The 15,681-nt window shown below is 46.2% G+C and overlaps 1 protein-coding gene across 4 annotated transcripts in view; it reads left to right on the top strand.

Moving 5' to 3' along the window:
• Window positions 1-20: 20 nt before the first annotated feature.
• Window positions 21-15,681, top strand: part of ERMARD (ER membrane associated RNA degradation) — a 27,732-nt gene continuing 12,071 nt past the window's right edge. For 3 of the 4 annotated variants that reach the window (XM_021693148.1, XM_021693147.1, XM_021693146.1), the window contains exons 1-11: window positions 21-883; window positions 2,933-3,101; window positions 4,342-4,481; window positions 5,717-5,818; window positions 6,109-6,198; window positions 8,124-8,221; window positions 8,661-8,797; window positions 9,515-9,629; window positions 10,245-10,347; window positions 12,919-12,948; window positions 14,324-14,392. In XM_021693148.1, coding sequence (XP_021548823.1) covers window positions 806-883; window positions 2,933-3,101; window positions 4,342-4,481; window positions 5,717-5,818; window positions 6,109-6,198; window positions 8,124-8,221; window positions 8,661-8,797; window positions 9,515-9,629; window positions 10,245-10,347; window positions 12,919-12,948; window positions 14,324-14,392 — 1,131 coding nt within the window. In that variant the 5' untranslated portion in view covers window positions 21-805. Of the gene's footprint in view, window positions 884-2,932; window positions 3,102-4,199; window positions 4,216-4,341; window positions 4,482-5,716; window positions 5,819-6,108; window positions 6,199-8,123; window positions 8,222-8,660; window positions 8,798-9,514; window positions 9,630-10,244; window positions 10,348-12,918; window positions 12,949-14,323; window positions 14,393-15,681 lie in introns of those variants that run through there. The other variant, XM_021693149.1, reaches the window with a different exon arrangement.

Raw genomic sequence — 15,681 nt, 5'->3', positions numbered from 1 at the left:
GCAGCTGGAAGTGACGGAGGCAGAGCGGCCGGGAAGCGGGGTGCCGGTGGGCGCCTGAGCGCGCTGTTGGCCTGCGCGGCGCCCGCTGCGGCACGGGCGGGGGAGGCGCAGCGTCGGCCGCACCCTGCTGGCCTGGCGGGCTCTGGGCCGCGGTGCCCGGGCCTCCGTCGTGTCTGCGCAGGCGCCGCCGCGGGAGCAGGTCGGCCTTGCCAGCCCCTCGTCCGCGGCTGGCGAGAGGATGAGCACGCGGCCCAGACCCGAAGACGCACCGCTTGCCCTCGTTTCCCTTGGCGCCGCCCGGGCCCCCAGACTGTTCCAGGGGCGCAGTTCCTCGCACCTCCCAGGCCCCAGGCTGAAACCCGCCAGTCGGTAGTGGAAGAGTCAATGTAGTATTCCGCTCGCGGGTGGGGTCTTCGTCCTCGAAAGGAAGCTTTCTCTGCTCCTACACTGTGTCATACTTACCCCAGCAGGTGGTACTTGCAAATCGAAATTCGACGTTTTTAGGCCATTTTGGTTGCAAAACTAAATCACAACAGCCTCAGTGGCTGTAGGTCGGGTTATACGGGGTTGCCTCATAGGGTTTTATTTAGTTCCTGTCCTTGTGGAATTAAATGCAATCATCTGTCATCACTTTTAGCAATAGCTACTCTTTTTTGAGTGCTGTGCGTGAGATGCTTTTCAAGTATTATCTCTAATTACTGCAACACTAGAAGATAATATCCTGTACCATTTACAGTTAGAACGGAGGCTCAGAATACTAACTTTTTCAAAGCAAGTGGTACAAGGAGTCTGAAGAAGAGTTCAAATGGAAGGTCCTAAGTATAGGTCATTTCCACCGGCCCATACTGCCCTGGACAAGACCCTGGAGTATCAAGGAGTAAAGGTATGGGTGGGCGCGTGCGCGTGCGCACACACACGCGCGCGCGGATGTGACGGGGAGGGCGGGTTCTGGCTTCTAGGGGAGGAGAGGCCCATTCATAACTAACAGGAAAATGTACGGTCACGAGTCACAAGGTATTGCGGTATCTAATATTTCTTGATTTGAAGTAGGATTTTATTCCTAATTAACATGAGGTTAATTATTCAAGACAATATGTGCTTGCAAGTTAACATAAAAGCCAGCTTCTAGAATTGTGTATCTCTTGGTAGGGGATAGGATATTGTTATTCCCCAAAGCTGAAGGTTGTAACGACTTGAAGAAGTGCATTCCCTTCAGCTCCAGGAAGGATGAGCCATCGACGATTCAGTTAACTCTCATTTACTGTGTGCTGGGAGCTATGCTGTGTCGTGGGGGAACGTTCTGGGTAAGATCTGACCTTGGTGCTCTAGGATCTTACAGTTTGGGCAAGGCTGCAGGGCAACTGTATTGCAAGGGCGAATACAGCCAAAAGAGAAGACATTTCTTAAAGCTTCTGTTGCCATATCCAGGGCCTGCAGTAGTGGAGTAGATGGGCTTTTGTGCAAAAATGTTTGCCTGCCACCTGCCACTCCAGAACCAGAGCTCCTTGCTTAGAGTTCAGATGCTTTTTAAAAATGCAAGGAGTCCCTTTTGATATCAAAGTAACCCTTTAGGACTGCATTTCTGTATCAGGCAGAAGACAAACCACACTAGGCTTTGAAGGAAGAGAATTAAGAGTTAACAGTGTAGAGTTGTTAGAAAAAGAATAAGAAGAGATGTCTACAAGTATTGTGGACTTGGCAGCTGCAGGAAGCATTCACTCCCTTGTGGGACTGAGAGAACCAGGGCAGTGGTTGCAATTTTACAACTTAGAGACTTGGTGGAAGGTCCCACCCAGTTGAAACTTGGATCTATGGAGGAGGTTGTGCTGCTCAGCTATGGGGCGGGCCTGACAGTTCTGGGAAGCAGACCTTTGAAGAGCAGGCGCTGGACAGCTGGTGGTGTGTCAGGTGGGGGCACGGTGAAGAAGCTGGGCCTACAGGTGCTGGGAAAACTGCAGACTGGATTCTGCAACTGTGCTGCTGCTGGGGAGAAGCTCCAAGGGACAGAGAGTGGAGGGGAAGGCCCAGGTTGCAGGCAGCAGGAGCGGGTCCCGTCTTCCCCCTGCTCTCTTGCAGTGTCCATGGTCCCTGAGCGGCTGAGCAGCGTGCGCCCTATGGGTCACAGCATAACTGCTTATTTGGCACACATTCCTTGGGTCTGTGGAAGATTGGTTGGCAGCCAGGGCTGAGAGTGGGGAGTGAGGCTTCTGGGCAATGGGAGGAGTGAACTGTGTAACAGAGGGTTGCTGAGAAGGATGCAGGAACTCAAGATGACCAGCTTCCAAACCAGGGAGCTGCTAGGGCTTAATCCCTCATGTTAGAACACACACCCCTTGACTTGATACAGCAGATGAAGACCCCATGATAATTTTAGTCCCACAGTGTGACTCCTTTGCAGGTTTATAAGATGATGTTAGTGTAATGTGGGGATAATTGTGAGGATCTTGGTATTATTTAATCCTTCATGTAAAAGCATGGTAGTTGCTTCTTATACCACATAAGGATTCAGAACTATGCTTTTTACTTGCGTTTTAGTTTATTATGCTTGATTTTCTGCTTTTCCATTCTGCATTAAAAAAAATTGCTCATTTCAGTAACTTTGGGACAGTATAGGAATGCTGAAAGGAACAATGCACTATCCACAAGATGTACCAAGCTTCGGTAAACTCCTATCTTCACAAATATTATTAAAAATTTCACAGCTTCAACATTTATTTGATAAAGTTTATGTAAACTATCTTTGATTAATATTTAATCACAGTATTTTAATCATACAGCTCTCATGATAGCCAGAAAGTGTGTTAACAGTAGCTGTACCTAAGTATATTCTGAACTTAAGGTAGAATGGGGTTTTCTTGTGACTTGAATATATAATCGATATTACTCTGTTTTTACTTCTTTTAAATAGTGTCTTCTATGTCTTATATTTCAGATGCTAATAGAGGATCCGATTACCACTTGTCTTTCTCCCTCAGTCTATGATATGATCTGTAAACTCGGGTTTGAAGTCAGAGAAAGTTGTGATATCAATCGCATTGTAACTCAGAGGGGTGAAGTATGCTGGCAGACCATCACAGCCTGTGTGACTTACACACAATCAGGTCTGTACGTTCTCTGCACCCCAAGCAGCTGTCAGTGCTGTCCGATTTAAAACCTCTTGGCTGTAAAACTTTCCTTTCTGACCATTGTTTCTTTTAGTTAGAGGTTGTTACAATACAGACCTAGCTCAGAAGAGGAAAGGGATCAGGTGACATGGGAGGGAATGAGGCCAGAGGAGCACAGGAGAGATACCAGAGCACTGAGCCAAGGAAGCCGTGTGTGAGAAGGAGGCCGTGGTAACAGTCTCGCTCCATGCCAACAGTCAGATGGACGAGGGAAGAAAGTAGGGGTCCTAGGAATTCTGGGTAGGAAATGACCAGTAGGATATTACACAGCTGTCTTCAATGTTCCAGGCTTTATTGTACATTTTTTAGAGCAGGGATATGGGTTGGGAAATTTATTAATAGTTATAAAAATTGCAAATGAACATGCTCTGGCCCAGCGGTTTCATCCCAGGAGTTTGTAAGACAGGCACACATACAGGTACGAACGAGTGTTTGTGCCAGGTTACTGTTGGTGCTGATTGTAAGCAAAAATGGAAGAAAACAACCCAAACGTTGGGAACAGCCAAGCATACAGCATGACTACGACAGGCACGTGAGAAAGCGTTACGTGGTGGTGCGAAGGGTGGGGAGCCCATCGCCCTGAACCACGGGGCTAAGCGAAAAAAATAGGAAGGGCATATCATTGTATTTGCTGTGTATGTATAAGTATTTCTAAATACCCCGAGGAATTAAGAACTGTAGTTGCTATAGGAAAGAGAACTGGGTGGCCAGAAGGGAGACCTTCACCCTTTTATATTTTTTGGGTGTGAGCCGTGTGAATGTTCAGCTTCAAACTTATCAGAAAATTAAAACAAAAAAATTTGTATGTTCTAAAATAACATCATTGGAAATCTCACAGTCTAATAATGTCAAGTAAAAAATCAGGTTAAAATATTATATATACAGTATGAACCTGATTTTGTATAAACTTACATACAAGTGAAGAAAATATTTTCTCTTGATTAACCTTTTTGTATCTTCCAACCTTGTACACTTCTAATAGTGTATTTTTCTTTTATTATCAGATAAGCACCATGTAACTTACTTCCAGCAATATCTGGGTATCTTTATTGTAAGTTCAACTATAAACTGGTTGTTGATTTCATGGAAACTTCATAATTAAAGCACTTTTTCTTTGATGCTTAGGCATTTTCATCCCGGAGCTGTAGTACTAACACTGCTTTTCTTATCCCTGAAGCCCAGAGTCTGGATTACCGGGGCACCGTGCTGCTGCTGGGCCCCGTGTGTGAGGCCGTCCACCGACATTTGTTATCTCTGACCAAGGGGCAGTTTGACATGCGATACACGCCGTGGCTGCAGTGGACAGCTTTTCCAGAGGTTTGGCCTGTGAACGACCTTTAGAAATACAAGACTTGGCGAAGTCTGCTTAGAGGCCCTCGTTACCTGTTCATCTTAAAGGGGTCTCCTCCATCCTCTAAGCCCTCCACCTGTGAAAAGGCTTGAGGGATGCAAGGGAAACTCGGAATGTAATGTAGTCGCCATGGCCTGAAACATCCTTGGAACAAAGGAAGTTTTTGGATGCAGTATCCATACTGGGGGTTGGAGAGTAGCTAGGTATGTGGGTGCTGGTCCTGGGAAGATGAGGATGGACTGCTCCAGAAAAAAGCAAAGACCTTATGGACAGACAGTAAGGTGTTCTTGAGACAGTGGGACAAGGAAACCAGGTGGGGATGCTTGGTTTGTGGAGGATGAATGGAAACGCCCAGACGTTTTGGCTGGTTTGTTGGTCGGTGCAAACCAGCCATTGCACTTGGCACATTTAATGACCACAGTAGGGCAGTAACTATAAAAGGTCTAATTATAAAATACTTCAAATTTCCTGATGTAGATAGAAGGGTCATTGCTTCTCCCCTTGTAACAGCTCTTACATGACAGGCTGAGCTGCCTCACGTTTGTTGACTTTTAAGAACTGATCAGAATGGGAAATAAGATTTAGGTCAAAATATTTGACTTTTCAATTTACAGTTATGCCAGATTTATTGCTTTCAGTAAACATTTAAATGAAGAAAACGTTCAAAACTCCTTAGATACTAAACACTTTTTTGATTCTTTAGATATTGTTACAGTTGAGTCTTGGACAGTGCAGGGCTAAGGGTGCCCACCCCCTGTGCAGTTGCAAATCTGCATATAACTTGAGACTCCCTCAGAACTGAACTGCTAATAGCCGACTCTTGGCCACAAGCCTTACTGATAATGTAGTTGATTAACACGTATTTTAGATGTTTTATGTATTATATACTGTATGTTTGCAATGAAGTCAGTTAGAGAAACGTTGTTAAGAAAATCATGAGGAAGAGAAAAATACACTTACAATACCGTACTGTATTTGTGGAAAAAATCCGCATGTAAGCCGACCTGTGGAGTCCAAACCCGTGTTTAGGGGTCAACTGTGTATCTATATAACAAATGTTTACCTATACCAAGAAAGTCATGAAAATACACCAATTGAAATCTTTAGAAGTTTGAATTTCATAAATCGTATTGCTTGAGAAATACTTGGGGAAATGTTTCTTACTGATCACAAATTCTAACATATGTCTTGTTCTACACAGTTATTTCCTGAAATATTTGATGCTTTGGGAAGCCCTCAATGTCCCGCTGTTCCTCTTAGCTTAATGAAACTGACGGCATGTCTAGAACGGGCTTTGGGTGATGTAAGTGTGAGACCTCTTTCTTTGGTTCACTGAAGTATCTGAATGAACATCAGACTTTTACAGCTGTCCTCAGATTTCTTGATTTTAATTCTTGTTTTCCTATGAAATGTAATCATTTGGCACAGATGTTTAATATTTTTCTTTTTCAATGATTATGAAATCAAAACATTGGTGTCTTCAGTGTTTTTCTCCCTCATTTGTACAAACAGTGGCTTTATGGGTGGGTTTTTTCTTCACATTGTTTGGCTCATTACAATGCAAGTGTTACACAATCCTTCTTTGAATTGTAGGTGTATTTACTGAATGGGAAGGAATGCCCCTTTCTTTTGAGAGATCTGCTTGCGTCTGAGGAGCTTGCCGAGGTCTTTGGTCGGTCTGTGGTAAGCTTGTTCACCTAAACCTGATAGAGTAGACACAGCACAAAGCCGTTCATAGTAGCTCTACTTTTGCTCCTCAGAAATTGATGCTGCAGTAGGAAAAAGTTGATGACAGCTATAATTTGAGCATATTCTCCTTTGCCACCTCCCCTTTCAAAATTGCCACTTTTCCAGCCACAAGACACACGTCTCTTATCCTGGGTCTTGGCGTGGTATAATAGCCTCTGGTGGGACAGCCTCAGGGGGCCAGCTGGATGAACAATTTGAACTCTATTGCTTTCATTAATTATATGTTAATAATTATCATAATAGCATATTCTAGAATAAAATTTTGACTATTTAGGGAGGGATATTAAAGTTTTATCCTAAAATATCCATTTTTTTTTTTTTTTAACATGTGGGAGTTTATGCCGTTCTGCAACTGTTCAGACTTACAGTGAAAAAAAACTAGATGCCAGTTTAAAACCATGCAGAGCTGTATACTTTGTCAAAATCTTCAACAGGCCACAACCGAGTGAGGCAGGATCAAGGTGCAGAAGAATGCCAAGATAGCGTCCTGGGCAAAGCTGAGCCTGCCAAGCCAGGACGATGTTTAAAATGCTGGTGTAATATGTTACCAGCTAGACTTGCTATTTTTGGATAAGAAATCTGTTTTCAGTAAAGCTCTCCCACTTTACAGTGGTTCCCTGTCAGCTTAAAGAGCACTTTGTTTAGTGGAGAATATGGAGTGAAGACCAAGTACAAAATTCCTGTAGTTATACTGACTTCTGAAACAGATCCATGTGTTTGGCCTGTTGTTTGTTGTCGGCCTGGGTGCTGTTAGCCTCTTGCTGACCTGCAGCCACTCTCAGCCCCAGATCCTTCTACTAGTCCATTGGCTTCTGTATTTCTGATTGCCCAGGTGGTATGAACAATTAATTAAAGTTAGTAGTAAACTAAATTAAAAATAAATATAGCTAAGAGTATTATTATGATTGTTAGTATTAGGTATTACTATTCAAGTATTAAAAATTGATGTGAGCATGAAGAGTTTCTGGAGTTGCATGGAGAGACTGGTTGCCAAGGGTTCTGATGCTGAGTTGAAACCCTCTTTGTAACTTCTGCTCTGGCTTGTCCTGCCCTTTGAGAGAAATTCAGGATCTGTGCATCCATTTCCTCCTCTCAGCAAGAGTCCTTCAGACGTCTGAAGATAGCTTTCCTTCCTTCTCCGTGTCTTCTGGAGGCATACTCTTCCTTCTCATATGACTTGGTTTTGAGTTATTTTAGTCTGCATATCTTCTATTATCCTGAATGTGTTCTAAAGTGTTGCCCTCCAAACCAAGAGCGAGCCCATGGAAATGCACGAGTCTTGCCATCTGATAAGCGGGATCCCCATAGTGGGCGTCTTTATAAGTGGAGGGAGAGAAGCAGGTGAATGGTGAGCTTCCAGCCAACAGCTAAGTAGGGGGAGGTCTGGGCTGGGAGCATCCGTGGGCCAGCCCCTCCTCACAGGGTCTGCCTCCTGTGGATTTCCTGTTCCCCACTTTGTGCTTTGTTTTATCTAGGTAGTAGGCACGCTTGATGTGCCGGATGAAAGCAGCATAGCCTGGGACAGATCTCATCCCCTTTATAGCTTGTGGCCCCTGAGACCTAGCTTTCAGCTCTCCATGCTTGTATTCCTCATCTGCACAGTGGGATTAATAGTAGTGCCCTCCTCATAGGTTGTTCTGGGGATGAATGAGTAATAAATACACACAAAATGTGTTTGACGTGTTAAATGCCCAGTAATGTTTGAATACTATTAGACGATTACTAGTACTACCGTACGCCAGCCAGAGTGTCGGGTCTGCTCTAAAGAAGAAAGCAGATGTTCTCCCACTACTATATCAGTTTATTCCGTAATTCCGTGAATATTTAACTGTGCAGTAACCTGTTCTTAACCTGATTAGATGGACGTGCTGAAAGTCTTCGTCGGATCTCCACGTGGACTCAACCTGCGTAATACCCTATGGCACGGCTTTGCCTCCCCTCATGAGATCCCCCCAAAGTACGTTGCTAGGAAAGTAATTTTCTCTCTTCTTTGATGTACTTAAGAGTTTGTTTTATCTTGAATTTTACATCGGGCAAAGATGTGTTTTGGGAAAGATGAGAGTTTTGAGGCAGGAATTTGAAGATCAAACTGAATCGATGAACACCTGGTGTGTGACAGGGTTGGGACCCCACTGACTTCCACCCCAGAGGCAGCTGTGAGGCCGAGCCTCACGGAGGTGACGAGGGGCACTGCCTGCTGGGGGGTGGGAGACCCTGAGAACTGCGCTCTCCAGCCTCCCAGCCCTCGTGTAGCTGAATTCCCACAGCCAGGGGGAGTTTCCTACAATTGAATGGTGGTGTACTTTCTTAACTTTAAACTTGTTCTTTTGAAAGTAAATCTCTTTGTGTGTACGACAGTCCATTTTTCTAACAGATCCTGTGGTGTTTTGCACTAGGTACTGTTCAATGATGGTACTGTTGACCGTGGGATTGGGCCAGCTGCTGAGGAGTTACTTGCAACAAGCTAAACTTGTGTTGGCACACCGACCTTTCATCGTTCTCACAAACCTTGAGGATCTGGCCGTTTTCCCTGGCAAGTATTACACTTCACAGTTTCCCCTGAATGTGTCTTATAAAGGTAGGGATAAAGTCAGGAAGCGGCACAGGGACTTGAGCCCTTTCGATGGACTACTTTCCAGAGGCAGGAGAAGATGAACTTTCAAAGCTGCTTAAACTTGGCCGCATAAAACCTCACCCCCTGCAGCGGGGCTGAACCTCTGAGGTAGATCACGGCAGGAGTAACCCAGATCAGCTTATCCTGGCAGTCTTAGCCTTTTTGTGCCACGGACCCTTTGGTAGTCCGCTGACTGCCAGTAATACACACTTTTTAAGACTTTATTTTTTAGGGCAGTTTTCAGTTTGGAACAAGATGGATGGGGAGGTGCGGAGATTCCCCGGAAACCCCCGCCCTGACACGTGCAGCATCCCCCCGCAGAGCACATTCGTTGCCAGGGATGAACCTGCACAGACACGTCATCATCAGGCAGGGTCCCTAGTTTACCTCAGGGTTGAGTCTTGTTCCTCTCCCTTCTGAAAATGTATCTTACTTTTCTTAGCGTGGTCAGCTGGTCAGCCCTGCCGTCCTCTCCTCACAGCTGTGGCCTGAGTCATGAAGAGGCCGTCGTGCGCCTCCCCTTGCCCCAGGGGTGCCACGGTCACCTACGACTCGTGGGCCTCCCGCCCCGAGCCTGCTTATGTTGTTCTTCAACTGATTAGGGTGATTGTGCTTAAAACTCTTGTTATTTTGCAGACGTTACTTCTGAGGTACTTTCAGTGTTAGAAGAGGTGATGAAGAAATCCACTTTCATATTAAAGGTCATGTTGCCGTACTGGGAAGCTGCATTAATCGGGTTCAGGTCACACAGGTAAGTGAGGAGGCTGGTCCTCTCCAGGACGGCTGAGCTTAAAATGCCTTCACAGTGCTGACTGAAACGTTACGCATCAGCCTTTTGGTGTAGTCGATACCCCGATAAATCATTCTTTGGAATCAACTTTTCAGTGTCATTTGAGTTCTAACTATGAGAGAACCGTGTGTCCCGTGTTAAAGAATCCTGCAGCCAGGAGGAGGTAAGTTCGACTCGGTTTCGTGGGGAGCAAAGCAGATGCACGTGGACATCGCGAGGCCCACGGCCTTTGCCTCCCTTCAGGTTCTGTTGTCCGTGCGTTCGTTCGTACCTTGAGAACCCACCCAAATCCTGCAATCTGAGTATTTCTAACAAGTGGTGGGAAGAATTGGGCAGATCTTTGATGACCTTTTATTCTGGAGCTTCTCTTATGTCAGAATAGTGGAAAATAGATTTAAGCTCACGAGTCTAAGGAGCCTGTGATTCTGCATTGTTTCTCGTGTTAGCAAGTATGGTCACCCCTCCTTGCCTTGATCACACATTGGTAGTATCTGGAACAAAGCACCGTTATTTGGGGTCGATGCCAGTGTTTACTTTTAAAGCTTGAGATTTGCCTATTTTACTTCAATTTCACAGGTTTGCCGACTGTGCCATGTTGTTACTGACACAGTTAGAGACGGGACTCAGGAGAGTTTTTGCTGCTGTTAACCAATGTCCAAAAAGTCTTCTGACCGCTGAGGTACACATGCTTCCGTGATTGATGGTGGTTGCCGCTGTATTGAGTTTTCTCTGCCTCATTAAAAGTTTTTAATATCTCATTTTTGTTTAGCATTAAATGAATTTTTTAGCTAAGAATTTTCTTTGGAACGCTGAAGTGTGGTTTTTTTGTGGCTTCCTATTATAATGATTTTATATGGTGTATAATTATTTGTGATTGTTTTTGATCGTTCTGTATTTCCAAGTATTTCAGACTTGTCAGGAGAGTAGAAACCGCGTAGCCTTGTAGCCGCAGGATGCAGCTCTGGGCCAGAACTGCCAGGGAGCTTGGGGAAGCTTCTGGGTGGCCCTGTGCCCAGTCACCTGGCAGAGGCAAGAGGGTGCGTGTGTCGGGGCTGCCCCCGGAACTCTTGTTCCTCGCACTCAGTCAGCTTCGTCTTTCCGCCCCTTTCCAGAGGCATTCCTCGCCATTCTGTTCCCAACCCTGTGCTCCCTGGATCTGCTGCGGTAGATCTTACTCCCTCCCATGTCTTAGCTGCCCTGCTTCCAGGGGAACAAGGACTGGAAAATACTTCGAACCAATGAAAGCGAAAGCCTGACACAGGCTGAGCTGTCAATGCGGCCGGAGAGGTGTCGGGACAACAGTCTGTCCCATGAACGGCAGGTGCTGTCCCAGGCAGTCGTCTCCTCAAACTCAGCTCATCCTCCTCCCGAGTTAGGCTTACCCCAGTTGCTGAACGTTTTCAGGTCTCAAACTCCTTTATTGCTACAAAGCTCACTTTTCCTCCCACAAATGTGTTCCCTGGTGTTCCTTATTACCCCCGTCTGCTCAGGCGCTGGGTACCAGCCTCCAGCACCACCTTGTGCTGCGTCCCCTTAATCCACTCAGTGTCCAGCCCCACCCGTCTGTTCTCAACGCTGAGGCCTCACCCAGCTCCTCTCCCGGTGATAAATAGTCTTACGTCTTTCATGGTCTCATCTGCTTAGAACTTCAGGGGCACCCCAGTACCTGCAGCGAGCTTCGAGCTTGCGCGGGGCGTTCGGGGACCCCACGTGGACCCACCTTCCTCCGGTCTGTCTCCTCCTGTCGGATTCCTCCAGCATAACCGAGGCCCCTCGCCAGTTCCAGAACGTTCTTTTCGCAGGCTTTGCCCACTGTCCCTGCCAGACCGCTTCAGGCCACGTGAGTGACCTCCAGAGCCTCGACCCCTCCGATGGAGCAGCTTCTCTTCCCTGCGTCCTGCCTCTGTTTTATCTCCGGGCACTTCGGTGCCTTCCGTGCCTGTTTGGACAGGTTTCTAGTGCAGGCTCCTCAGGAGTGCAGTGCTCACGTTTGTGTCCCCTGATGCCCGTGCCTGGTGCCTTTCCCGTCCGCTCTGCCCTGGGCAGTGCCAGGCAGTGTCGTGCAGCGTCTGTCTCCAGCAGAAAGAGCGAGAACCCCGGTTGTCACAGCTCTCACTCGAGTACGCTTGCTATTACTTCACGGGGGTGTAAACAGATTCGGTCATTTACATGTTATTTGGCCACACAAGTAAATAGCATGACTGTTTTTATCAAACAGTGTCTTAAATTGTAGGCCAGGCTCTTGTTCAGAATAAACAACGGCGTCAACTTACTTATAAGGCAATGCATATGTGAAAATGCTTTATAAAGCTGTAAAGTGATGTGCACAGGTGGTTACTGTTTACCGAATACTTACAGCATAAGGTCTCTGAGATCAGTGGAAGATCGGAAGATGAGTAAGACGGTGTGACTTTAAGAAGCTTATGTATGAGGGGTGAGAGATAAGACATTTATACCCATTCCTTAAACAAGGTAGAAGTTAATGCCTGCAGTTTATGGAGATCAGTGAAAAGTTCGGTATTTAGTAGGCAGTTGGATGCTTAGACTGGGGCTCAGGAGAAGTTTTAGGGTCAGTAGCATAGGCTTGGGGGCTGTAAAGATAACAGACTTTATAGGTTTCTACGTCGTAATAAATGTTGGAGGAAATTTCATATGTTAAATTGAAAATATGTTAAATGAGACACTTTTTTTGAGAGCTGGCTTCCACAGAATGCTGATTTCATCACAGTGTGTGTAAAATCTTACTGAATTCCCCAGCGGCCTTTCAGGATGGGCACTACTCGTGTCCCGTTTTGCAGAGAAACCTAGGTGGGAAGGTGCGCAGGGTCTCGCTTCCAGGGAGCACGGAAGCCGGGAGTAGATGTTGAGAGAGCCAGCTGCAGAGCCTGTGTCCGTAGACGGGACCGATCACACCAGGAAGCGTGCAAAACACAGGCCGTTTGTGGGAGAACACGTCCAGTTTGCTGACTTGCACACACGTGTGTGAGTCGTGCTGTGTGATGAGAAGAACCTGAGCTGAAGCACGTGGTGAGAGCAGAGTTTGAACAGGGGCCCCCCTGCCAGGCTCACCGTAGGTCCCCATCTTTGATGATACGCCACGATGCCAATTGCATTCTTCCCAAGGTGCTGCTGTGTTAAGATTTATTTTCAAAAGAAGGTTTCATATTTTTGGCCATGTACTAGAATTGATTTTTCTCCTTTGAGTACTTACGTTTTGTTTTAATTATTTCTTTTCTTTCCTTTTCTGAAGTCCACGGCTCTTTATACCACCTTCGACGAAGTAAGTAAACTTAGGGAGTGTCTGGAAACAAATAAAACATTGTTTTTTACTACACAGGAAATGTTGATAGTCATACATGCAAAAAACCCCACTTTCTTATAAAGTGTAGTTTTCAGGCTAATTTTGAGATCCAGTATGATTTACCTAGTTTCTGAAGTTATGGGAAGAGCAACACTGGAAAATGCCAAGAGATACTAATATTATTTGCTATGATTATTTAGAGGTTACATTTTAGATTTAAGATTAACACTTGCTTCTTTTGCACATGAAATATACATGAACTGCGGTTTTAAGTGTACAACAATGCATTTAATCTGTGAATTGGTTTTGTGAATCTAAAGCTGAAAATCTGGGCGAGTAAAAATTGCCATTGAAAATATTTTTTATCACTTTAGAGCATAGAGGCTTTTATGTGTGTGTAACCCTGGATAATAATTCTCATGAAGCCTGAAGTGTGATTTCACAGTTAGCCGACAGGAGGAAACAAAGGGAGAGTCTCTGGGGAGAGATTTGGGTGTTTAGATTACTTTGCCTTTAAGATAACTCTTAGATTCCTTAGTAAATGGGTGGTGGGTGGGATTAAGCAATGTGTCTGTTTACTTGTAGACTTTATTCCATTAGGTAAATAACTTGTATAATTTAATACATAATATGTTTAATGCTGTGAGGATTAAATTAGATAATGTAGTCATATCTGTATGGGATTAGGGTCTGTTGCGTTGGATTGGGTGGTTGGGTTCCAAACTGGTGTGTTAAGAAGTGGTGTATAAGGTAACTCTGATGTATACTTCTATCCACATACACACACACACATGGATGCACACTCACACATGTGAATATACATGAACACATACAAATAGGAACACACACATAAGCACATGTAAATACATACATACACACATACTTACACATACAAATACACTTGAAGACACATACACACATACATGTATGTACTTCTAGATATACGTAAACACACATATACATACAATACAGAAGCATGCACAGATATATACACACATCCACCTACACGCATGTAAATACACATCAGCATATGTATGCACAAATACACCTATAAATACACATCCACACACATATATACACATTATCACACGTATCCATATATGCACGTAAGTACACATAAACACCCACATACACATACAATTAAGATACATACGTATTCCTATGTATTCCTAAAGTTGTCATACTGGTTAAGAAAACAGGTGGCTGGCTAGGTCTTTAAGACTGTCCTTATTTCCTTTGCTCTGGGCTTCTGTAGCATGTTGTAACCAGAGATCCTCCATCCTTTGACTCTGAAGGTTCTGTATGTACATGTGTGTGCACTAATTAATTAATGTATTTATCTTTGGTGTTTTAGATATTGGCAAAACACTTGGATGATGGTAAAATCAATCAGCTTCCTCTTTTCCTTGGAGAGCCTGCAATGGTAAAATACTAGGCCTTTTCCGATCTCATATTCTTCTATTTATGGATGTGGTTAGCACTTCTCCAAAATGAAGTTAATCTTGGCTTGTGATCTGCTCACAAGGAGCACTTCTGAACCACCCCCGCACTGTCTCAACGTCACACCCGCGGCAGATTGCAGCTTGGGCTTCAAGGCCCTTTTTCTGAGGCCTGCTGCTGGAGCTGCCCTGCCCCGCCGGCGGCCTGTGAGTGTGTCGCTGGGACCGTGGTGCTGGAGGGGCCAGATAGTGGTGTCCAGCCGGGTCCGTTTCCTACTTAACACTGTTGGTTTTTTATGAAACTATTACAATGGCTACTTTGGACTCTCAGTAGAATTTTTATACTTCTTCCTTTCCACTGAGCGTTATTAGCAGCCTGGGTTCTAATGGGTGACATTAGTGGGATTCTGCGCGGTCTCTGGGTGTCGTTTCTGGCAGCAGGAAGTGAGGGTGAGTGAGCGAGTTTATCTGACATTTGTTTCCCTCCTGAATCTCCGGGACTGCTCTGTCCACCAGCCGCTCGCCCGGCTCAGCACTTCTGACTCTTTCTGCTCCAGCCTGCACTGGGGAAGCAGCAGCTGTCCTCACTGTGGGGGGCTTCACAGAGGAGGGCACAGAGCTGAGAGAGGCCTCAGGACAGGGAGGGGCAAGGGCTGTGTTGAGGCAGGAGGAAAGTTAGCTTCCAGACGTGGACACCTCTACCTGTTCCTTCGGGGGGATGTGAGTAAGACCTGGTGAGTTTTACTAAAGCACTGGTGCTGTCCACTTCCCTGTCAGTCCTCCCCAAGCAGCAGGGGGCAGTTAGACCGGGGCTTCCCAGGGAGGGTCCTGCCCCAAGCGGCGGGGGGCAGTTAGAGAGACCGGGGTTCCCCAGGGAGGGTCCTGCCCCAAGCGGCGGGCCTCAGTTAGAGAGACCGGGGCTTCCCAGGGAGGGTTCTGCCCCAAGCGGCGGGCCGCAGTTAGAGAGACCGGGGCTCCCCAGGGAGGGTCCTGCCCCAAGCGGCAGGGGGGCAGTTAGAGAGACCGGGGCTTCCCATGGAGGGTCCTCCCCAAGTGGCAGGCTGCAGTTAGAGAGACCGGGGCTTCCCAGGGAGGGTCCTGCCCCAAGCGGCGGGGGGCAGTTAGAGAGACCGGGGCTCCCCAGGGAGGGTCCTGCCCCAAGCGGCGGGGGGCAGTTAGAGAGACCGGGGCTTCCCTGGGAGGGTCCTGCCCCAAGCGGCGGGCCTCAGTTAGAGAGACCGGGGCTTCCCAGGGAGGGTCCTGCCCCAAGCGG

Source organism: Neomonachus schauinslandi, chromosome 8, assembly GCF_002201575.2.
Source record: "Neomonachus schauinslandi chromosome 8, ASM220157v2, whole genome shotgun sequence".
Taxonomy (NCBI): domain Eukaryota; kingdom Metazoa; phylum Chordata; class Mammalia; order Carnivora; family Phocidae; genus Neomonachus; species Neomonachus schauinslandi.
Note: the sequence above shows the minus strand (reverse complement) of the source record. Positions and strands in the feature narration are given on the sequence as shown.